Here is a 23,724-nt window from a genome sequence, read left to right as displayed (position 1 = left end):
CCTTTTCCAAGAGCACGTCGTTTCGCGTTGTTCCCCACGACCTTACGACTTAGATCGGCCGAATGAACGAACAATGAGCTAGGTATCTCGACATGCATTGAAAATTCGACAATATGCAGCCCTCGTCAGTTAATAATTCGCCCCGAAGGGCCAACCCCTTTAGCCGTCACTCACCTTCGCCCTCACCAAGTCCCCAAGTGTCAACATCAAGACCAAAGTCTGCTGTGTTGCCCACGACCTTTGTGGAGCCTGAAAAGAAATCGCACACGCGGAACTCGTCGTTATCACACTTCTCAGCGGTAACTCTCGGGTCAGAAAATCGGCCACGGTCGAGTTCTCTGAGACAGTCAGTCCACGCTTCGGGAACATTTGCTCCCCAGTTCATTAAAGCGGAGGAACTGCAGAGGGGAGCCAACTCGATTCATAACTTGGAAGGGGATAATGACTTCTCGGGCAAGCGGTATGTTTGGTTGAAGGATCCCGAAAAGGCTTTCATTCGGGGAGAGGTCCTCGAAGAGAGACAAGATGGCAACTTGTTTGTGCAATGCGAGGATGGCAGTGTGGGTGAAGTATTACCTAGTCAGAGAGGCAAATGATCGCTAATATATTTTATTTTCTCTCTCTGTCTAGCAACGCGAAGTAAGTATAGAAAATGCGGATAAAGTCAACCCAGCGAAATTCGATAAGGCCGACGACATGGCCGAACTTACTCATCTCAACGAGGCGTCTGTTGTGCATAACCTGCATTTGCGTTATCAAGCTGATCTCATCTATGTTAGCCATCCTATCCCCTTCGTTGCTATGGTAGGCGCTGACAATTTGACTAGACGTACTCCGGCCTTTTCTTAGTTACTGTTAACCCATATTGTCCCCTCCCGATTTATACAAATGAGTATGTGAGAATGTACAAGGGTCAGAGTCGAGAGGATACACGGCCGCACATATTTGCAATGGCAGATCTAGCGTTTCGCAACCTCGTGGAAGAAGGCGAAAATCAAAGTATACTCGTGACGTATGGTTTCCTTCCGGACTATTTTACATCAAGATATTAACAGCAGTTTTAGAGGCGAGTCAGGTGCCGGGAAAACAGAAAACACTAAAAAGGTGATCCAGTACTTGGCGGCAGTAGCCACTCCCGAGTCGTCTGGGACACGATCTGGAAAGGCTTTCTCCAATCTGTCGCAACAAATACTCCGCGCCAATCCAATCCTGGAAGCCTTCGGAAACGCCCAAACGGTGAGAAACAATAACTCCTCTAGATTTGGAAAGTTCATTCGAATCGAATTCACTCGCTCCGGCCAGATATCCGGGGCATATATTGATTGGTATCTGCTTGAGAAGTCGAGGGTGGTTAAACCTGGTAGCCGAGAACGCAATTATCATGTCTTTTACCAGCTATTGCAAGGCTCTGATAAGAATTTGAGAAGTAAACTTCTTCTTGCAGACATGCAAATTGAAGACTTTGCATACACGAGAGATGGCAACGACTCTATTGCTGGAGTATCTGATGTCGAGGAATGGAAAGCACTTATGGAAGCTTTCCAAATAATGAACTTCTCCGAGAATGATCGCATGTGCATCTTACGTACCGTTGCCGCCGTGCTGTATCTTGGAAATATCACCGTCACGAAAGAGCGTGTCCGCGGCGATCAAGCAGCTTTGACACCGGAAGCCTATGAAAGTGTCCACAAAGCATGCCAGCTCCTCGGTGTCGACTCCGACTCGTTTGTCAAGGGACTTTTACATCCGAGAGTCAAGGCTGGCAGGGAGTGGGTCGAGAAAGTCCAAACTCCAGAACAAGTCAGACTGGCACTTGATGCATTGGCTAAAGGTATCTATGAGCGGGGCTTTGGTGACTTGGTGAATCGTATCAATAATCAGCTTGATATGAGCAGTTCTGCCAGCGACGATACATACTTCATTGGTGTACTGGATATTGCTGGTTTCGAGATATTCGAAAGCAACAGCTTCGAGCAACTGTGCATCAATTACACCAACGAGAAGCTCCAGCAGTTCTTCAATCACCACATGTTTGTGCTTGAGCAAGAAGAATATGCTAGAGAGCAGATCGAATGGCAATTCATTGACTTCGGCAAAGATTTACAGCCAACCATTGACCTTATCGAACTGACGAATCCAATTGGCATTTTCTCTTGCTTAGATGAAGATTGTGTGATGCCAAAAGCTACGGATAAGACTTTCACGGAAAAATTGCACTCTCTCTGGGACCGGAATTCGCCAAAATATCGTGCCTCTCGACTAAGTCAAGGGTTTGTCCTTACGCATTATGCTGCGGAAGTGGAATATACTACTGAAGGTTGGCTGGAAAAGAACAAAGACCCTTTGAACGACAACATCACTCGCTTACTATCTGGCTCGACCGATAAACACATTTGCAATTTGTTTTCGGATTACGTCGATACTGACGATGAACAAGGCTTTTCGCGAAGCAGGGTAAAGAAAGGTCTATTCCGCACTGTGGCTCAAAGACATAAAGACCAGCTGTCAAGTTTGATGAATCAACTTCATTCGACTCATCCACACTTCGTACGTTGTATTCTTCCAAACCATAAGAAAAAACCCAAACAGTTCAATGGACCTCTTGTCTTGGACCAATTGCGATGCAATGGTGTCCTCGAAGGTATTCGAATCGCTCGAACTGGTTTCCCAAACCGTCTTTCTTTCAATGAATTCCGACAACGCTATGAAGTCCTTTGTCGCGACATGCCTAAAGGCTATCTTGAGGGCCAAAGCGCGGCTCACATTATGTTGAATAAATTAGGCCTGGATAAATCGTGGTATCGCGTTGGTCTGACAAAGGTTTTCTTCCGAGCCGGAGTACTCGCGGAACTGGAGGAGAAGCGAGATGCTCTGATCCGAGAAATCATGACATTATTTCAGTCCGCGGCTAGAGGTTTTGTCCAGAGGCGCATTGCGAATAAGAGACTGTACAGGGCGGAGGCAACTCGTATCATTCAGAAGAACTTCCACGTTTATTTGGCTTTGCAACGGAATCCTTGGTGGCGATTATTTACTGGAATGAAGCCACTGCTTGGAGCTACCAGAACAGCCGCTGAGGTGAAGAAGAGGGACGAAAAGATTTCGCAACTTGAAGCCAAGGTGCAACAGGACCTGCAAGACCGCCACAAATTAGAGGAAGAAAGGAGACGAGCGGAGTTAGAAATCAGTCGTGTCAAGAAGACTTTGGAGAGTGAACGGGCTCTTGCATTGGATAAGGAGGAAATCTTCAAGCGCCTTCAGATTAGAGAGGTTGAGCTGAGCGAGAAGCTAGCAGAGGCCATTGCTGATCAAGAAAACCTCGAGGGACAACTTGACGAACTGATTGAAGCCAAGAGAAAGGCCGAGGAACAGCTTGAAGCAAGAAAGGTTCAATTAGAGCAAGCCGGACAGATCATCGTGAAGTTGGAAGCCGACAAAAAGCAACTACAGGAGCGACTGACTGCGATGGATTCTGAGTTGAAAGAGATGGAGAATACGCATTCTCAGCGGGATGTCCAAGTACAGGATCTCACTCAAGAAAAGAAAATGCTACAAAGCCAACTCAGCCTGAAGGAGAGAAAGTTACAGGATCTCGAGACAAAACTCCTGAAATCCGATCAAAATCTCGATGTGAAACTAGCAAAGACCTCCAAGGAACTTGAAGCCTCCCGGATTCAGGTGAAGAACCTCTTTGATGAGAATAAAGCCATCAGGCAAGAGATCGCCGAGCTCTCGAAGACCTCGACCGGTTACGAGGAGATGATCCGACGTAAGGAAGGTGAACTCGTAGTCCTTCGTAACGATGCGAAAAGATACGAAGAGGCTAAAAAGAGTCTTGAGGTAGAGCGACAATCCCTTGGGGAACGGCATGATAACATGCAGAAACGCCTACGTGATCTACAGGCCGAAATGGATGCAACAAAATCAGAGAAGCTTACGTTAGAGCGTGAGGCTGCTGATGTTAAGAGGATGCTTGAAGCCAAGATGACTGAGGATGCTGAAGCTGGTCACAGTCGAAGGCTTCTTGAACAGCAGGTACAGGATTTGAAGGCTCAGCTCTTCCAATTGCAGGCCGATCTCAGCCGGGAGAGACAATCACGGGACGATGTTCAAATGCTTGGGGAACACAAGCTAGCCGAGCTGAAGGGCAAGTACGAAAGCTTGAACGAAGCGAAGATCACCATAGAGAAAGAGATGTATATTCAGCAAGATACCTTACGTCGTGCCACCGAAGCTCGTACAGCTGCCGAACAGGCTCGCAAAGATCTACAAGCCGAACTGATTAGAATGCGTGAACGCTTTGCCAATGCCGAAAAAGCACGATTGGATGCGGAGAGCCATGTCGAGCGGAACCTGATAAAGCAAGCTAACGAAAAACAAGCGGCACTTCGCGAGGAACTCGATATTGCTTCTAGCCATTTGCAGGAAGTAGAAGGCGAAAAATCCCGGTTGTCCATACAGGTCCAGGAACTCACACAGATGCTAGCGGATTCCGAGAACTTTCGCGAACGTCACGATCAACAGAAGGAGCGGCTGGAACGCGAGCTGGTTACTATCAAAGGTAGACTAGCTGCATCTGAGAATGATAATCGTGCTCTTCTCAATAAGATCCAACAGAAGAACCTGGAGATTTCTCGTTCGAATTCAAAGGCTAGCGACAACCAGCGATCACGGATCGTCCAGCTGCAAAATGAAAAAGCTAAGTTGGAAGAGGAACAAAAGAAGGTGCAGCGTCAATTAGGTGATGCCCAGGTTACCATAACTTCTCTTGAAAAGCAGAAAGAAAAGTTGGCTTTGACCGTTGAAGATCTGAATCATGAGGTTGCTCGAGAGCACAAGGCGAGTCGTAAGGCCGAGTCAGCTTCCTCAACGATGACTCTTCAGCTGGCGGAAGCAAATAGAAATCTCGAAACTGAGAGGCAAATGCGGAACCAGGCACAAGCCAATACTCGCCAACTTCAAACAGCCTTGGATCAGGCACACAAAGAGATTGAAGATTGCCACCAACAGTTAATGCTTCTGCACAAGGTCTTTGATCCCGAGGTTGACGAGGCCTCGAAATCTTGGGAAGCAATCCAGCCTGATCTCTCCAAAAAAGTGGACCTCGCTCAACTTCTCGAGCTGGCTCATAGGGACTTACGTGTCTCCGAAGAAAGATATAGCAGGGCGGAAAGCCAATTGGTAGAAATGCGTCAACGTCATGAAGGCGAGATAAAAGAGATGGACGCTCGCTACAGCTCGTCAAAAAGGGCCTTACTAGAGGAGATTGACAATAACCAGGTTTCCACTTCTCGATCACCGACCCATATTCGAAAGAATTCCGAGAATGCAAAGAGATTCTCCAATCCTTCAACACCCAACCGGCGATTTAACCTCAATGAAGTCAACCAGGATTCCGGCCGCTCAGATCGTACTGTCGACACTACAACGTATCAAAAGCGAATGGACATGGCGACAGAGCTTGAAGAGTTGCAGAACAAATTACAAATGACGGAAATGCAAAATAGACACCTACAAAATCAGCTTGAGCTCGCGACTCCTAGTAGGGATATGTGGCAAGAGGATAGTCCATCGATCCGCCGTGTCCAATTGCTGGAACGTGAAAATGGCAGACTTCATGAAAAGCTGGACGACTCAGCTAAAAAGGTTTCCGCTCTAGAGCGTATGATGCAGACCGGAGAGTTGTCCTTGCGTGATGTACAAGCCAAGTCTCACGAGGAGCTTTTTGATCTCCTCAACTCCCAGGAACAATCGAGGAAGTCGCTTCTTAATGTCAATAAAAATGCTATAGCGGAACTTACGGAGGCGAAGTCCCAGTTCGAAAAACTCAAGAGAAGCAAGACTGCTTTAGAAGTCGAGTTAAGAGATGCTCGCTCCGACCTTCAAGACGCCGAGTTCACAAGGGAACAGGAAGCTGCAAGCCGAAATCAACTATTGCAGGAATTTTCTGATCTACAGATTCGTCTCGATGCCGAGGAGTCAAAAGTCATTGATTTGACATCTAGTCTCAGTTTGTACAAGAGTCGTGCCGATGAGTACTTCAGCAAGCTTGAACAAGCAGAAATTGCGGTACTCAAAGCTGCTCGAGCCGAACAATTCGCCAAATCGCAAGCCAAAGAAGCAGAAGAAACATGTGCTATGATAATGGCTGAACGTCAGCGTATGGATTCTCTTGTCGAAGACCTACAACGACAGGTCCAGTCGTACGAAGAAAAGGTTGAAGATCTCTCTGCGGATCTAGAAGGAGCTCTCCAAGGTAAACGACGCCTGCAAAATGAGCTAGAAGATTATCGAAACCATAGAGCGTCAGAAATTGAGGACAAGGAAGCTTCCCTCGAGCAGACAAGGAAAAAGTATCAGAGAGAGTTTGCGACTATTGCCAACGAGCTCGAAATCGAGCGCGAGAACCTACTTCATGTCCGCGACGAGAATTCGAGGTTGCGTGAGGAGTTGGAAGACTTACGCAGCAAATGGGATAATGAGGTGCTCAACAGCTCAACGTGGGCTAAAGAGAAGTCTCGTTTGGAAATGACCTTGCAAGATGTCTCCTCCTCACGTGACGAAGCAATCAAGGCGCACAATGATGCTCAAAGCAAAGTTGTGTCATTATTGTCACAGGTGCGGAATCTGCGTACTTCTGTCGATGATATCACCTCAGAACGAGACTTGTTAGCAAAAGACAAGAAGGTCTTAGAATCCCGACTGAAGGAGGCTACCGATCGTCTTGAAGATTTGGCGAATGGAGATAGCCCTTCCATGAGGGACGCGGCTGGCATGGACCGCGAGATTCTCGAACTCAAATCTAAGCTAGCGCAGCATGAAGATGTATCTGCAGCTGCGGTTGGGAAGATGCGCCGAGCAGAAGCTCTTTCGGTGGAGATGCAGAAAGAACTAGTCGCTGAGCGAGAAGCGAACGCCACTCTTTTCAAAGAGAAGGCATCACTGGAGAAGCAGCTTAAGGAGGTTCAGCTCCGGTGCGTCGACTTGGAAACTAAGGGGTTTTCATCGGCTTCTCAAGATATCAAATTCCTTCACAAGCGAGTTAAGGAGGTAAGGAATCTATCCTTGGAAGGTCCGATATTGAAACTAACAGTGATATAGCTCGAAACGCAGTTGGAGGAACAAGAATCTAAGTATAGCGCCGAGCAGCGTTCCACACGCAATGTCGATCGTACGGTCAAGGACTTGCAATCGCAGATTGAACGAAGGGATAAAATCAACTCGCAGTTGACCGACGATATCAACAAATCCCGCGACAAAATTGAACGCCTCCTGCAAACGATTGATGAACTTCAATCTTCTGACTCTCAGAGCCAATTGCAAGCAAAGCGGGCAGAGCGAGAATTGCGTGAAGAGCGCGAGAAAGCTCTTCGGCTCGAGAGAGAGCTAGAAGGATGGAAGCAATTGCGTGTCGAGAGAGGCAGCATTGTTGGAAGAGCAAATGGATTGAGTGACGTTGCTAGTCGACGCGGCAGTGGCGTGTATATCGCTAATGGTACGGTCGAAGTACCTCAGCGGAAGTTCAGCAACACTAAGGGCTTCATCTGAGTTGCTTGAATAGGACTCGGAGGGCGGTATATGACGCCATATCTAAACATTTGTCGTTCTTTTTCTCTGCTGTTCTGGCATGTGCGATACTCATCTGCTTGGGGGCCCGGGTTGTTTAGTGTTCTGATGATGATAATATGATATGGAGGTAAAGGACATGAGTGGCTAGGTGGTAAGAGGGGGTTCTCGTCTTGTTTTTGTTTATACTATATGTGCATTTGCATGTATTATGGTCTTCATTAGGGTGCGATTGATTTGGTCGGTTCCTGTTTTGTTTTTGAGCTAGTCATTTTGATGAACATAATCTCTTTCTTTCATTCTGGAATGCTGCTCATTTCATCATTCATAAGAAGTAGGTTGGGCCATCGTCGTGAATTTTGGAAAGGAATTCGATACAAACAGACTCATATCTACTTGTCCTCACATCCTTTCTCTACTTCCTACGACTTGAGATCCAAATTAATACGTGTACAGATAATAATAAGTATCAATGACCTAAGTCAATCAATTTCTAGGTGAATTCACTGGTTCCGGTGTCTTGTATGGTCTGCTGCGTATAGTTAGGTATAACTGGGTATCAACCCCTTTCGGCTCCAGGTTATAGCCGTTTGACCTACCCAAGAATTCTCCATTTCTACAAGGGCTTGGAGTAAAGACACCTCTTTCGTCACAGCCTGGCAACCCCTCTCGGTGAAAACAGTGTATTCAGCTGAACGCCGGGTGAAGTTAGGGCACAGTTGCTGCATCCGAAAATGGATTAGTGCCAAATGTCAACGTTCGATGAGGTTCATGTCGAACGCAACTTTGACAAAGCATTAGTTTGATCTTAGAAAAGTATGATCAACCGTAGACATCAAAATCATACCCCGCACACTATCCATACAAGGTATCATCGGGCAAGTCATGGCCAAGGAGTTGAACACAAGTTCGCTAATGCGGTACTCTGGTCATTGGCGGATGTTGTTGTGAAATGGCAGGGATGTTGGGGCGATTTTCGCATGTCCCTCCACAGCTGGAGTTGCAGCTATAATGTCAACTGACAGGATGAAGAACCGCCTTGTCTTCATGGCGTCCCATGGTGTTAGGCCTGGACTTTGGCTACCCGAATAAGTAAGTGCATCCGTGACCATATGATGTTATGCACTCTGACTGTAAAAGTGTATAAAAAGCTGAAAGGATGTGCAGGCAACGTAGTCTTTGAGATATTACAACAACCGAATCGATTACTTGCAAGTATTTAGAACATGTCATCTATTAGGAAAATTCCAATCCTTGATCTGAAGCTCGCAGATGATCCTGCAAAGCGAGGGCTACTTCTTGACCAGTTGCGTGACGCATTGTTCAACGTTGGATTTCTGTATATCTGCAACCATGGAGTCCCACAAGATATAATCGATGCTCTGTCAAGTAAGCTTCCGACGCTCTTTCATTTGCCCCAACAAAGAAAGAGGGAGTTGTCCAAAACCAAATCACCACATTTCCTTGGCTTCAGTGACTACGCACAGGAGACAACTCAGGGAAAGCTCGACTTAAGGGAGCAATACGACATTGCCACTGAACTACCCGAGGTGTACCAGAAAGATGCCACACCGAACGAACGTGGAAGAGATTTCTCAAAATTGTACTGGAAACTCAGAGGTCCCAAACGTGTGGCCGTCAGAAGATGAAGTCCCTGGCTTTATGAAAGCTGCAAATGAGTAAGAATTTAGAACACGATAAGTAGGAATCAATTCCACTAATATTTCTGCATTTACTTGGATGCTTTCTCGGAATTATCCTACAGATTTGTCCACCTCGTGGAGGAGGCTTTTAGCATTCCTATCGGGACATTCGATAGCTTCTTCAACAAAAACTCCGATTCCGCCGTCTCTGATTCTACAACTGCGAGCGACTTCCTTTCGCCCCAGCATCGGCTCAGATTCAACTTCTACCCAGCAATGCCTCCAGAGCAGGAGGGTCAGGGTGTGGGCCCACACAAAGACATGGCAGGGTGGCTCACCTTTCTACACCAGGTCGGTACTGAACGCGCGCTGGATGTGCAAGACAGGGATGGCAGCTGGATCCCCGTAGACCCGATCCCTGGCACCCTGGTTGTCAATTTAGGGTATGCATTTGAGGCGGCCACCGAGGGTGCTGCCAGAGCAACAGTACACCGGGTAAGGGCACGTTCACAGAAAGACAGATATTCTATTCCATTCTTTATGGGTTTGCCGCTCGACCTTAAACTGTCAGAGGTTCAGAATGTCATCCCAGAGAGCGTCAGGGCGATGAGACGCAAGGAGCTTGAGAATGGCGAATGGGCTATAGATAAAAAGATTGAAACCTTCTTGGACCCGAGATGGGATAGCATCGGCGAATCGGTGCTCAGGAGATTCATCAGAGGGTACAAGAAAACTGCTCTAAAGTACTATGGCCAGGAGGTATATTAGTATTACACTCAGTGAGGTGGTGCAGAGAATGCATGTTTATGCTTTTATAGCAAGTCCTGATAGTGATAATTCATGAAACCAATGCGAAGTTTGATACCTGGGTAGCTAGGAAACCAGTGTGAACTGATTCACTCAATCTCGTAAGTGAAACTCCTTCGTACTTTCTCTCCCAACCTAAGGCAGTCCTCTCTGCTCTTCCTACTCATCACAGAAAAGTATGCCAGGTAGCTGAAAATATTAGCCCTCGGCCCAAGTAGCTTATCGCCCTTTTTCTTCGCCGTCCTGTAATCTACTACGGCCTGATGTAGATCCGCATGCCGTTCCAGCGTCTCTTTGCCGGCGTCCGGGGTTTTCATCACACCAATTTTGTCCTCCTGAATGATGATCACCTGGAGCCACCATTGAGGACCATGGGAGAAAGGTACGCTTAACGCACGGCATCGATCAAGGTCGCCGAAAGCGGCAAGTATATGATTGGCGTAGTAGTCAACACCGTACGTTAACAACGTAGCGCTACTCACGAAGTAACCACCCGGCCGAGCATTGATCTCGTGCAGGTAGAAGGAAGGTTCCTTGTTACCGGCTAGCTGACGGCCTGGATACAAGTCGACAAGGCCATCGCGCGTATCGTACTCCTTGGATGCATATCGAATTCGCCCCTCGCAGTGAAAGACACCGGTGTGGAAACCTTGTCTCAGAAGGGCTTGATGGAGTGAATCCTTCGTGACTTGAATCTCTTTTGGAGAGAGTCCTGTAGGAAGAACCATAGATGTCTCCACAAAGGACGCATCCAACGGGTTTTCCGCATTGTCGCCAGTCTTGGGAAAGTCGTCCGCAACCTCGAAGAAGGTGACATCTCCATCAATAAGGATGAAATTGGCATCAACCTCGGGTCCCTCAATATACTGCTCACTCAATCATCACATCAGAACGCGGGTTCGGCCCATCGCTGTGTCGACTCGAAGCCCAGGCGACTGCTTGGATGAGTTCGCCTTCGGTCTGCACTTTCAAAACGCATTCACTACCCCACCCCATACAGGGTTTCACAATCACAGGGTATTCAATGGGCGGATGGGTTTTGGACAACAATCGTGCGTGTAGCTCGTCTAGATTAAAGACCTTGAATGCCCCTCCACTGTCGGTTTCCATCTCCCGCGTTTTGAATTTGTCTCCAGCAATGATATATGACTTTGGTGGCGCAGAGCGGAACCCCAATATCTGACAAGCTCGTGCGGTACCGATTGCGCCAGCATTGTTGACCGTCACTAGCGCATGGATAGGTTTGTCATAGCTGCGCACCGCAGCCACGATGCGGTCTACAAAGCCCTCGTCAGCGGTGATATTGGTTGGAATAAAGGCACACTACACCCGCTATCAAACCTCTGATCACATGAATCATGAATCTGTTCGGTCAACGCTAGCCATAACCAGGATTTCTATGCGACGTCTGATACAAAGAACTTGACAGAGGCATTTTATCCCTTTCTTTTCTGTTAGTCCCAGCTTGACCCATAATAGGTCTTTCGAGGACTGAACATTGGGTTACCCCGCGCAACCCCTCGCTACTCTTATGTAGTAATCCAGATACAAGGAAGGCAGACAAGGGAGTATGCAGTTACATCCAATTTTGCCAGAAACTACTTGTTGTGTGCTGGATTTGCCGACTACTGTAGTTCTGATATTTTCTATCCATGGATAGTTTCAGCCCTTCGTCAGCACCCCGACTGCTTCTATCTTAACGTGTCTGATGGTACGTATGTACAGCAGAATAACAATTGGATTTCGGTAAAATGTTTAGTTCTTGGTTTCTGAGTTTATCTTACCCTCGGTTTGGCCCCTAGCACTTTCGTCTTCGTTTAGAAACATCGTGTTCACATCTTCATTATCTTTCTCAAGGTGACCCATGAGCACCCAAAACACCACACCTGCCAACCCTAAACTTACTGCCAGCCCGACATACATCCACAATACTTTGGGATCCTGTGAAACTGAACCGAGGGCTATACCGATAGCGCTTCCAACGCCAGCACTGAGCTGTCGCATCGATTGAACCACAGTGCGCATATCCTTAGGTGCCTTGCTGTAGCTATACTCGCTAAGCGTGACAAAGCCGAAGATTTCGGACACGGCTAGGATAACGTAGACCGGCGTTTGCACCCAGACCTTGATCGTATTGGGCAGATGGGTCTGTCCGGCTCTCTCTGCGGCAGGACACGCCAACGGAGCGTCGTAGCAGGGACCAGAGTTATAGATCATCTTCTTCACACCGGCTGCATAGGCAAACGTGGCTGCCATCGTAAAGGAAGCCATGGCCATGCGCATGAGTGGACCAAAGGGGATGTGATATCTCGCAAGAGTTGGGTAAAGTACTTTCTGGATGATTGGACCGAGTATAACGCAGGCGATTGGGTTCAGAATCTGAATACCGTCGTTGGGAAAGCCTGTGAGCTCCATTTCACCTGCTTGTGAAACCAGGTTGTTGGTCATCTGGTTGATGCCAAGATGAAACAAGACGAACCAAAGCCTGCACATGATGAGGTCAGTAAACTCTCGTATCAAATGCGCATAGAGGTCCCCGGGGTTTCAAATAGAACGCACATTACTTGGCATGCACACAGACCACTCTTGATCTCTGTAACGAAACGATCCGTCCATGGGACTACCCGGTTGTGCTTTTCATATTGCCAGCGTGGCCGCGCGGCATCGATTTTAAACCTATCTTGAATAGCATATCCGAGAACCTTCCCGGCTTTCAGCAAGACACCGCCTTGAGCTGGAAACCTCTCTACAGCTAGTCAGTTACACATTGGGGCTATTTATACGCAGGGACGCACCGAGTTTCTTGCTAAATATTGCAAGCAATGCAACTCCAATTTAAGATGAACACAGTGCAAGGAGGTTGGCCGCCCAAAAACCACGTTCTTTCTCAAGATAAGTTGACGCAAGAATAGAAAGGGCGGCTATATTGGTGATCCTACTGAAGTAAGTCTCTGCTATCTATTGATTATATGAAACGCTCACCAGTAGTAGACATTGTACACATATTGTAAGGTCAAAGTTCGATCTATGATCACGCGTTCTCCAGTCGGCAAGGTCTTGATTTGTGGAAGCTTGACCGGGTATTGATCTCCTGATGCCTCTATGAGATGTATTCAAAGATAATGTGCATAAGGGACGGTATAGTACCGATGAAGGGTGTGATTGCTGCCTTTGTACGCCCAACACCAAGACCTATCAAGACCATCATGATTGCAAATCCCACCATGCCTGATTCCTGGCTGAAAAGAGAGGGTAGAGACGTTATGAACTGCACAAGTGTACCACAAAAATACAAGCTAGTCAGTGTTAGCAAGCTAGTAAATTCTAGGTACTCTGACAATGTAACCCACCTCAAGCTGATACAGAGAACGGTGTATCGCCCCAGCCAAGTGTCCGATGCAATGGCAAACGGGACTGGTACAAAGTAAGAGAATAAGTAGAAAGCATTGAAGACGATAGTCGCTCGAGACTGTCCAAGTCCAAGAGCACCTGGAACAGCACTATCACCTGGTGCATTCTGTATATAGTTCTCTGCCATCTCGTCTTAGCGAATTGCCATATTGTGTGCCGTCTTGTCGTCAACCACTTATGCCAGGGTGTTGAGATCGTATAGTATGTGAAGCGCTCTGCTCCACTAACCAGTAAGGAAACCCAGACTTTTTGCGGTATGTTATCAACGACATGCCTCATAGATGCAATCTCTTCCTCGGTAGCGTCTCGAGACGAGGGAGACCCGTCGTCGACGGATGCAAGGCCGCTTTCAGCTTCTGAAATATTAGCCATATCGTCTGAGAATAATGATGAGCGGTTGGTACCGACAATGGAGGTCTACAAGATACTAACTACTACGTCTAAAGTTGCCTTAAATAATAAAATCCCGCACTTGGATGAGTCTAGGATTGTATAGGAAGGCGGTAATTCGTCCCGTCTTGGTAGCCTCGACAATCCTTTACAGTTTACGCCCATATCCCGAACGTAGTTAGCATTGTGATCCACTCTGAATGCGCACGAGCATGAGAAGTGGGGCCAAATTATGCTTAAAGGCTAATCTCGTCACATTTTGATGTTCGTCCCGAGTAATCCCGATACGGACAAAGAAAAATCTGACCGTTACATTCAAGTTTTCAGGAAGTGACCAATGGGTTTTTCCATTTGTCATCTTTCATGATATTTAGCCTATAAATTGCATCCCTGAGATCCAATTGTCTTGCGTGCATTGGTCCATCTACCACGCCATCTTCAGCTTTCAAATCTCTGAATCGACGGTTCGAAATTGGATAAGCAGCCCAAATATTAGTGCATTCATGTGCGAGTTCACACCGTCAACTGGTAGTACAGGGTACACAGCTTCTTGAGAAGAGCGAACTAGACTAGCAAGGATAGCAGCCCTAAAACGGAGCGAGGCTGGTACTGCATGCGGAAAGATGGTTAAGGTGCTCTTGTTTACGTAAAACTCCAAGTTGAATATTAGAATTTCATTGAGTTGTTTCAGCTTCCCTAGTAAACATTTAGTGCATGTTCTATCTGTTGTCAGTCATGCGCTCCGCTCACTTGAATCTTAGCCATTGCTCAGATCTCTCATGCTGACAAAAATTTCGTCTGAATATTCAATGTTTCCAAAAGTGTTGTGTTTCAGACAAACCTGATTGTCGACCACAGATCATTTCATCAACCTGGGTACTTCAAAGAGATCCTTCCCTAGGTAAGAAGATGACGGTGTAGATTGGCCCTATTATTTATATTTTGGCCCCAACACTCGTATTACCATACTTTAAAGCCCCTAAATTGTTTTCCGGCAGGAAATTTCTGGCACGAGGCCTTCTTGCAAAAGAACGGGCTATCGTGACTTATGACATCAAAGGAGCATCAATTTGCATTGGGTTTTGCCCAGTTGGCCACTGTCTTACGCTTTACGAGAATAACAGTGTCTTATATGTACTCCCTACTTTGGCGCAAGGCAGGGATGATAGAAAATGTTAATATATTCCTCATATAGAACGTATTTTGACTCTCATGTTTGCGGAACAGATTGGTGGAGAAAATAGATCAAAGCGTATGTACATGGAAATATTAGTTACATATAGCTTGTCAAATGTAAAAATGATTGCTTGGTTTCATCATCATCATCATCATCATCATCATCATCATCATACTCGTGACCTGTTTGAAGAAAACTATTAATAATCAAGCAGCAAGAAAATGGGATTGCGGAGTTGAGTAGCCCTAGCACCCCACATTTTTGATTACGAAGACTAAGCAGAACAGGTCGCATGCCTAGTTACCTTGTTAGGCTAGCTCCCGCACTTACTCCTGCGGGGAACGGCCTATTGCCGATCCGATGAAAGCCACCGAAACTCTAAAACTTTCAATCCACGTCTAGTTAAGTAATCATCACATAGACGATCTAACATTGCGTTCTTCTTCGTCAAAGAAGAGATATTATACGGTGAGAGAGTTTGACTGCATGATTAAACTGCTGATAAAATATCTCGCCAAATTTTTCTTCAGGCAATTAGTAAGGGCAATCTCGAATGGTGTCAGAGGTCGGGCTTTTGCATTGAACCGTGGTGTACTTTCTGTGACAATGTCATACAAGGGCTTTTTAAAGTCGGCCATATTCAGTAAAGAAGATGACATGACATATAACCTTTGAGGTGCATGTCATAATTATGTTCAAGTCGGACTGAACACACCGGTTAGCTGAAAGAGACCTGCTCCTGTTGCAAGGATAGTAGTACCGATATCTAGAACAGGGCATAGTAATCCATTTTGGGTGTGATTTAGCTAGTTTCGCCCCCAAGAGTTGATAAAGCCCTCAAAACGCAAATTAGAAGTAGATAGATACCTTCCTTGTTCCTTCCTGTTGGCACCTTAGGCCGATTGAAACGTCGCTAGAGTTCATACAATGTCTCAATCCATCAAGTCCGTATTGAAGAAAAATCAGGACAGAGTTCGTCTACTCGAGGCCCATGACCATGCAACAAAGGAGGCTGTTCGCTTGACATTCAGCGACAATGGCGAATCTTTTGATGGGATCTGGCTGAGTGGCCTAACTCAGACAACCTATCTAGGCATACCAGATACAGAACTCATATCCCCTCTTCAGCGAGCAACGTATATGTCGAGTTCAAACAACAACATCGAGCAGCATGGATCGCGTCCCCTCTGCGCTGCCTTTGATGCGGATAGCGGTGGCGATGTTAATGACATTCCTCAACTAGTCGCGTTATTATTGTCACTCGGTGTCTCAATGGTCATTATCGAAGACAAGAGCGTGACAGCGCCGGGCAAGGAAGTCAATTCCCTCGCTGGCGCTTCCCACTCCCAGGGCCAGGCAGACATGTACGAGTTTGCCAAGGTTCTTCGAGCTTTCAGGGCTGCTGCCGGAGACAGTGAGATCATGATTACTGCACGAATCGAAAGCTTCACCACTCGCATGGTGGGGAAGAACGAAGCAAAAGAGCTAGCGTCTGTCAGGCTTGCAGTGGATAATGCACTGGCCCGTGCCGAGGTCTACAAGAAGGGCGGAGCAGATGCTATCATGATCCGTAGCAAAGAGAAAGACCCAAGTGAGGTCTTGTCATTTCTTGCTCAGTTCAGATCGCAAGATGTGAAGACTCCTCTGGTTGTGGTGCCAACCACCTACGGTTCCATCACAGATGAGGAGTTGCATCAGGCTGGAGCAAATGTTATCATCTACGCCAATCATTTAATGAGGGCAAAGATTACAGCTGGTGATGCAATATCAAGTTTCTTCCTGGCTACTAGAAAGTCGAGCTTCTCTTTTGGAGATAAAACTTTGGACTTTACCCTACAATGCCGAAACTTTGGGTATCTTCTGCAGAAATTGGAAAAGGCTGAGAATCTGAGCGAGTCGGCGCAAGAATACCGCGCCCTTGCAACGAGATACGTACTGATGAACGTGAAGAAAGTGACTAAGGCGCTTCTAGAAGGTAAGAATGCCAGGGCTGTGGACAATAATATCGCCACAGCTAAGGAGCTTCTCAAAATAAATAGCCATCAAGTCTCCCCTTTGATCAGCCTTTTCTCGAAGTCTGGAGAACTATTTACGGCCAGGCTGTGAGACTTAGATAACCAAGAGTTGAGGAATACTTATTTTAGGAGGTCATCTGCGCACTTCCGAGCCTAGGATTGTTTGAATCATCAGTTTGCATGCACATTTCAAAGTTTGGATAAGTGTAACAATTGCTGAGACATCTTGAATTAGGAAAAAGTTTCGCAAGACAGTTGGCTTGGTACAGACCGTTACTAAACATGAGGTAGTCATTTTCAGGCCAACTTTCGTTCGCGCAAGCTATTTTACTATAAAAATACACGGGAATTCCAATAGCTATGGTTCTCTTGCAAGAATTGCTGCGTATATGATAATTTGAGAGTTGATAATGTTAAAAAGACCTTGGATAGCCTGTGCATTGATATACCCCTCTCACATATAGCCATACTTCACAGTCGGCTGTGGTCCCCTTGAATAAAGTCGTCAATCAGAGATTTGAATAGCAACGCATCAACTCAAATGAAAATAGCTAAACAGAGTCAGGGCTACAATGCTCCAACAGCTTCCGCATTAACTCCTGGGAAGAGGCTGCGCTAGCGTCTCGTTGACTCTGCGATGCAAGAGAGTTATTCTTGTTCCATAGATCAAAACATCCTGCACATTGTGTCTCCCGCTGTACACAATTTCTGTTAGCTCTGAGATTTGCCGTTGGACCCACAATATAGTATGGGATACTACCATAACTCTCAGAGATCCTCAGTAGCTTCGTTTCTATTCCGATAGCGGCGGTTGCCGATTCTGCTACCATGATTACTGCCACAATGTTCAAACGTGCAGGGTCAGCGAGAATCTCAGGCACACTTGCAGACAGTAAATCACCTCCGAACTCAACCAGGATGATTTCGTTGGCAACAGAAAGGGCACGTAGGTTTGATTCAGCTGCGAGAAGGGACTGCTGGTGAGTGAATTTAGCCCGCTCATCGGGCTCCTGAGACGGAGCGTATGTGGTCGGCATACCAGCATCCGCTGTATCGAGTCCTTGATTGGCGTGTACGGCAAGTTCTTCAATTTCCATGCGTTGCGCAGTCCCTGAAGTTTTTGCAATGCCGACTCGCCGTCCAGCAGAAGCAAGGCTCTTCAGGATGTCAATGCAGACAGTTGTCTTTCCTGCATCGGACTTGGACCCCACAACAATAGTGACAGGCTTCAGCTTGTCTACGGAAGGCAAATCCTTGGCAAAGTCCTGAGCTTTGGCTACTTTGCCACACGAATAGCGTAATATGCTGAGCACTTTGACTTTAGAGGGGTCTCCCTTGCCCGGAGGATTGTCCGGTGAGACACCCAAGCCGCCGCCAGTACTGACGTAGTCAATAGTTGATCCCACAGCAATTCCCTCAGTGGGCAGAGCCGAGCTGTGGCCCAGGCTTGATTCACGGCCGACAAGCGGCGCAATGAGCATCTCGTTCAGCACCAGTTGCCTCTCATGACCCTCACGGTCCTCCGTCACTGTAGCTCCAATAGAGACAACCTTGGCAACTACAAGATTGTAGTGATGGGCTCGAGCATCTTGCTTACCAGCGAAATGTTCAGCGAGTTCAGGTTCCGTAAGCTGTTCCGAGCCAGCCCATGGGAAAGCCTTGAGAAACTTTTCCAGGTTTCGAACGTTTGACGTAATATGCATCTTGACCGAAGTTGAAAACCACAAAATGTTTTCAAGGGAGGAATGGCCACAAGTGGTCTAAAGAGAATGGAAAAGAATCTGCTGAAGTGATGCGATTTGACTTAAAAAGGAAGTAGGGTCCTCTATTAATCGAGATTATCAGGAATTGCCTCTGTTACGGAGACTGACATGTAAAGTACTGTAAAGCTCAGTATTTTGCTAAATATAGGTAGCTGATTCGTAGGCTTGTCAACACCCACCGTCCGTTGTTATTGAGATATAGGGCAAGGAAGTGTCTGATAATCATCTTCGGGGCTGAAATCAATTATAAGGAATTACTTATGTAGGGATGCACATAAACATAAGGGACAGTGCACATGTCTCTTTTGAGAGGAATTACTTAACACAGTTAATAATTCCAAGTTTCAACATGTTTGGAGTGGGAGTGTCAAGCGGCCCTTAGATATCCTTCTGGGCATCGCACCATACGGAAGTACATCCGTACTACTTTGTGCATTGTCCGCGTCAAAATGTAACTCCATTAAGGCATCTAATACATGCCACGGCCCATTGCTAGCTCTCCCATGATTATTGGAAACGGCAGGACGTCACGCGACTAGGAAATGAGGTGAATGTCTGATCGTGGGGGCGGAAAGCGTTGAGAAATGACATGATAAACAGGATATTGGTTTTGTCAAAGCAACGGGAGACCGTTGGCGAGTATAGCTGCACCTCCGGAAGTAGGCGTCTACATGATTTTACATTTTCTTCATCACGACTTGAGGGGACTTGGGTTTCATACACTTTCTCTTTCCTCCTTTACAGCCTTCTAATTCGAGTTCAACTTGTACATACTTACCATGGAACAGCCATTCAATCTTGAGCAATTCTACCAGGATGTCCTGAAGGTGAACGGAATTGACCGGTCCTTTGGTGTTCCCGATTCAACACTGAGCCCTTTCTTGAGTTACTTGGCAGCAGCGAAATGTACGCGCAAGCATATCACAGTGGCTAGCGAGGGCGCCGCTGTGGCGCTGGCCGCTGGTTACTATCTGTCTACAAGCAATCTAGCTCTCGTGTACATGCAGAACTCTGGCTACTCGAATGCACTAAATCCTCTACAATCTCTTGTTGCAAAAGAGGTTTTCGGCATCCCTATGCTTCTGATGATAGGGTGGCGAGGTAGGCCAGGTGAGAAGGATGAACCGCAGCATAACCTCATTGGCCCCGGCATCGTGAGAAACCTCGAAGCAAATGATATTCCATATGAGGTAATTCCAAAAGGCTTAGCACAGGCTAGAATTGCTGTTGCTCGCCTCTTTGCCAGGGCGAAGAAAGACAATACGCCCGTCGCGTTGATTGTTCCCGCAAATTATTTTGCAGCATACGAAGATCCTTTATGGGTTAGTTGGACGACTGCTCCACCGAATGAGTCGAAGACTTATCAGTGGCTGTCATCAACCAAAAGACCTGCCCTGTCCAGAGAGAGTACGATCGAGAGCGTACTTGGTGCACTAAAGCCCAGTGATGTCTCCGTGTCATCTCTTGGTGGTAATAGTCGCGAGCTGTGGATGCTGCGAAAGAACAAAGGCCAAAGTATTGCAAGGAATTTTTTTGGTATTGGAGGTATGGGCCACACATACGCTCTAGCACATGGAGTGTCAAATGGCTGCAGGAAGAATCGAGTTATTTGCATAGATGGCGATGGATCCTTCATGATGCACCTAGGTAACAATGCTATTCTTGCTCCGTTACCAGATCAGAGGGTGATTCACGTGGTGATCTACAACGGAAAACATAGCTCGACAGGAAATCAGCCGTTAATGATAGGTCGAGGAGACTTTCTTGCACTGGTCGAAGGACTACCATATGAAAGGAAGTTTATTGTAGATACGACAGAAGGAGTGACAAGGGCACTTGGATCTGTTGACAGAAGCGCTCTAATTGTTGTCACTGTCAATGGCGACGAGCGCAAGTCACTACCTCGCCCAACTGAAACACCAACAGAACAGAAAGAGGCCTTCATGAAGTCTTTCGGCACGGGAAGCAAGCTGTAATGTATTCACTCCTTTTTGTACCCCGACCTCTTCCCAGGTCGCTGTACTGCTATATATTTTAAGGTTACATATGGACACGCAGCAGCGCCGAGGCGCAGTCTGTATGAAGTAACAAAGCTACGGAATTTCGGAACTCACATGACTGAAAAGCTCAAGTCCACGTTACTGGAAGAAGATTTCATCTCGCGGGGATATGCATGATTTATTATTTTCAAAATTATAATTCTTAAAAAAACTTGGATTTCATCAATTCCCAGTGTCGTTACAGTTAGTTAATGTCTTACATGGCTTACTATGTGTGCACGTCTGTCCTCGTAAGCTTGCAGTAATAGTTCTTTAAACTATCTAACTATGTTTGATGCGAGAACTTAAATTATGAATACATAAATATAAGCATTAAGCCTTTTGACACTATTCAACGAGGGTTTCTTGTTGAAAGTAGTAAACCAAGTTAGATGTCTGTGAAATTAGGGTACAGTCGTCGAGTCCTAAAATGGATTAGCGCCAAATTTCAACCTTCAACGTTTGAAATATCGATGCCAACCTCCAGCTTCCACAAGCTAAACGACGACATCTTCCCCTTTGTGCATAAATACAACAGCCAATCGCGCATTTTGATTCCAAAACATTCTTCTAATCTCATGAGCAACTAAATATCAGAACCTCATAACATCTTTTCTCTCAATCACCATCATGGTAAGTGGTCTCAGTCATGTGTCGAGGTTCCTTCTTAATACGGACGAACGCAAAACTTACACCTCATTACTCAGGCGCGAAATAGCGAGAAGGCACAGTCGATGCTCTTCCGCTTTCGAGCGGCGCAGGCAGCAGACCTCGGTATCCTCGATATTGCACGTACACGTCGACCAAAGGCAATCACACAGATAGACTCCATACCGACCGCAGAAAAATGGCGAGGTCAAGTGTTGAAGGAAATCTCGCGAAAGGTTTCCAGGATTCAGGATCCCAGTCTCAGTGACTATCAAATCCGGGATCTCAACGATGAGATCAACAAACTTATGAGGGAGAAACACATGTGGGAGTCGCAAATTCGGAACTTAGGCGGACCAAACTACATGCGTGGCGGCGGAAGAGTTTATGACGATGAGGGCAGGGAAATACCGGGTGGTGGGAAAGGTTACAGATACTTTGGGCGAGCACGTGAACTGCCTGGTGTCAAAGAGATGTTCGAAGCTGCGGCGAGAAGAAATCGACCAGAGGAGGATGAAACCGAGAGCGGGAAAAAAGCTGCTGATATGCTTCGCAAACACGTTGATGCTGCTTACTTCGGCTATGGAAGGGACGAGGAAGAGGCTGCTCTGGTTGCTTACGAGCAGAAACGTGAGAAGGAAGCGATTGAAAATATGATCAAGAATGGAGAGGATGATGCGGACGATGGCTGGGAACCGCTGCCTGGTGATGCAGGCGATGGTGTTGAATGGAGGCTTCCCACACTTCAAGAAGTTCAAGAAGAACTTGTTGATAGGAGGCGCCGAAGGCTTCTGGACAAGATCTCATAGTCAAATGTTCTCGATGGGACTTCCGTGTTAATGAATACGAGATATGCTATTTGTACACTATTCGTTTTTATTGATCTGCATTTATATACATAATACTATACACGCTCGACATAACATGTCTAGCTACCGTCGCTCCGAGCTGGATATCACTTGCGTTTCAGCCGTGCTTTTGGGAGCTTGCAACCGCTGCTCCTTCTTCCGGTTTATTCGTGCACGCGTGATAGCCTTGAGCTGTTGCGTCCGACTAGGACCTATCGTCTCTATGTTTCCCTCTTTTCGTGCCCTCAATTCCGCTCTTATATCATCCAGAACAAACTTCCCTAGGTCACCTGACCGCCACTTTTGAACAAAGTTGATGGCAGCTTGTTCTATATTCGGAACAGCGCCTTTTGAAAGCAATCCCACTTGGAGGGAAAATCGAGTAAGCAGTGGCATGATCTCATTCGTAGGACCGGACCATCGTCCATAGATTTCGGGGTTAATCAAGTTTATATGATATAAAAGATAGTCTGCCAACGTGACAGGAGGGATAATCGTGTCTTTGACGCAACCGCAAAGAGCAAGTTTCAGCATCCTCTCAGCATCGGGCATATAGGGAACAAACACTCCCGGTGTGTCCAAAACATAAACCGAAGATCCGTCTTGTCTTTCTACCACCTTGACGGGTGTACCGATCTTGCGCGTTACACCTGGGTGTTCACCCGTCTTGAGCGCTTTCGCTTTATGGACCCCTTGATTCCTGAGAGTGTTTATCAACGATGATTTCCCGATATTCGGCATCCCGACGACCATCGCTCGACACGCTGCTATTCGATGAGCGGTTGATTTGTCGTTTTTTAAATGTCTCAAAATAGAACTGACGGAGTCTGGAGAACTAGAGGTGGTGAAAAAGACGGTGGTGTTGGGATCCAGTTTGCGCATTAATTCCTTATTCTACATGAAGATGTCATTATTAGCTCCAAAACACGACTGATTTTGGACTGGGTTTTATGTACTCTTCTTGCCATAGCATCGGCTTCTCCTCCCAAGTCTCTCTTCGTATATACAATGAGACGTTGTTTATCTCCGAGAGCCTCCTCAAACATGGGGTTGATGGAAGTAATTGGGACCCGAAAATCACGACATTCGATAATATAGTCTATTCGGGATATCATACTTTTCATCTTCTCCAGACCAGCCTTGTGGTGGCCTAGGAAATACGATCGCGGAATCGAGTCGTAGTGAGGGAATACGGCGCGCGGAATGAATTTGGTGGTCATCGTTGTTGACGCAGTGAGAGCGTTTTCAATTGGGCCTCGAAATACACGAGCATCATATCAAATCAGTCACCCGTAAAATCGATCGTACATTGCCAAAAACTTCTGCTGACTGGCGCTAATGATCGGGACGTTGGCAGTTGACCATCACTGATCGGAGTCGGCTTCGGAAAAAGACAAAAGTAGCAGAACGACAAAGG

General features: G+C 46.6%; 8 protein-coding genes across 8 annotated transcripts, besides 2 other annotated features; 5 read left to right on the top strand and 3 right to left on the bottom strand.

Annotated features, from left to right (window-relative positions):
* Nucleotides 1-113: 113 nt before the first annotated feature.
* On the top strand, nt 114-7,864 carry TSTA_114490 (myosin type II heavy chain, putative; the record flags this gene model as incomplete). Its single annotated transcript, XM_002481583.1, has 5 exons — nt 114-560; nt 631-774; nt 828-1,012; nt 1,065-7,050; nt 7,102-7,864. 5 exons carry the CDS (start codon nt 114-116, stop codon nt 7,546-7,548), a joined length of 7,209 nt encoding a protein of 2,402 aa, XP_002481628.1. The 3' UTR covers nt 7,549-7,864.
* A 928-nt stretch (nt 7,865-8,792) lies between these two features.
* Nucleotides 8,793-10,063, top strand: TSTA_114480 (gibberellin 20-oxidase, putative; the record flags this gene model as incomplete). Its single annotated transcript, XM_002481582.1, has 2 exons — nt 8,793-9,169; nt 9,332-10,063. 2 exons carry the CDS (start codon nt 8,793-8,795, stop codon nt 9,975-9,977), a joined length of 1,023 nt encoding a protein of 340 aa, XP_002481627.1. The 3' UTR covers nt 9,978-10,063.
* Nucleotides 10,064-10,105: 42 nt separating this feature from the next.
* On the bottom strand, nt 10,106-13,799 carry TSTA_114470 (oligopeptide transporter, putative; the record flags this gene model as incomplete). Its single annotated transcript, XM_002481581.1, has 9 exons — nt 10,106-10,882; nt 10,953-11,293; nt 11,801-12,501; nt 12,576-12,762; nt 12,893-12,951; nt 12,999-13,107; nt 13,164-13,312; nt 13,367-13,533; nt 13,656-13,799. 9 exons carry the CDS (start codon nt 13,797-13,799, stop codon nt 10,106-10,108), a joined length of 2,634 nt encoding a protein of 877 aa, XP_002481626.1.
* Nucleotides 13,800-15,130: 1,331 nt separating this feature from the next.
* Nucleotides 15,131-15,167: a microsatellite.
* Nucleotides 15,168-15,921: 754 nt separating this feature from the next.
* Nucleotides 15,922-17,053, top strand: TSTA_114460 (phosphoenolpyruvate phosphomutase, putative; the record flags this gene model as incomplete). Its single annotated transcript, XM_002481580.1, has 2 exons — nt 15,922-16,969; nt 17,034-17,053. The coding sequence occupies 2 exons, from the start codon at nt 15,922-15,924 to the stop codon at nt 17,051-17,053; spliced, it is 1,068 nt and encodes a 355-aa protein (XP_002481625.1).
* A 507-nt stretch (nt 17,054-17,560) lies between these two features.
* TSTA_114450 (uncharacterized protein) lies at nt 17,561-18,712 on the bottom strand (the record flags this gene model as incomplete). Its single annotated transcript, XM_002481579.1, has 2 exons — nt 17,561-17,704; nt 17,750-18,712. 2 exons carry the CDS (start codon nt 18,710-18,712, stop codon nt 17,561-17,563), a joined length of 1,107 nt encoding a protein of 368 aa, XP_002481624.1.
* Nucleotides 18,713-19,551: 839 nt separating this feature from the next.
* TSTA_114440 (phosphonopyruvate decarboxylase, putative) lies at nt 19,552-20,860 on the top strand (the record flags this gene model as incomplete). The annotated part of the gene is made up of 3 exons (XM_002481578.1): nt 19,552-20,317; nt 20,342-20,744; nt 20,812-20,860. The coding sequence occupies 3 exons, from the start codon at nt 19,552-19,554 to the stop codon at nt 20,858-20,860; spliced, it is 1,218 nt and encodes a 405-aa protein (XP_002481623.1).
* An 88-nt stretch (nt 20,861-20,948) lies between these two features.
* Nucleotides 20,949-20,983: a sequence feature (AT_rich).
* Nucleotides 20,984-21,304: 321 nt separating this feature from the next.
* TSTA_114430 (pre-mRNA splicing factor, putative) lies at nt 21,305-22,322 on the top strand. Its single transcript, XM_002481577.1, has 2 exons — nt 21,305-21,444; nt 21,519-22,322. Exons 1-2 carry the CDS (start codon nt 21,442-21,444, stop codon nt 22,266-22,268), a joined length of 753 nt encoding a protein of 250 aa, XP_002481622.1. The 5' UTR covers nt 21,305-21,441; the 3' UTR covers nt 22,269-22,322.
* TSTA_114420 (mitochondrial GTPase (YlqF), putative) lies at nt 21,704-23,527 on the bottom strand (the record flags this gene model as incomplete). Its single annotated transcript, XM_002481576.1, has 2 exons — nt 21,704-23,201; nt 23,264-23,527. 2 exons carry the CDS (start codon nt 23,525-23,527, stop codon nt 22,392-22,394), a joined length of 1,074 nt encoding a protein of 357 aa, XP_002481621.1. The 3' UTR covers nt 21,704-22,391.
* Nucleotides 23,528-23,724: the final 197 nt, after the last annotated feature.

The sequence above is a fragment of the Talaromyces stipitatus genome, genomic scaffold, assembly GCF_000003125.1.
Source record: "Talaromyces stipitatus ATCC 10500 scf_1105507295555 genomic scaffold, whole genome shotgun sequence".
NCBI lineage: Eukaryota > Fungi > Ascomycota > Eurotiomycetes > Eurotiales > Trichocomaceae > Talaromyces > Talaromyces stipitatus.
The sequence above is the reverse complement of the archived record's forward strand: the minus strand, read 5'-3'. Positions and strand labels throughout refer to the sequence as shown.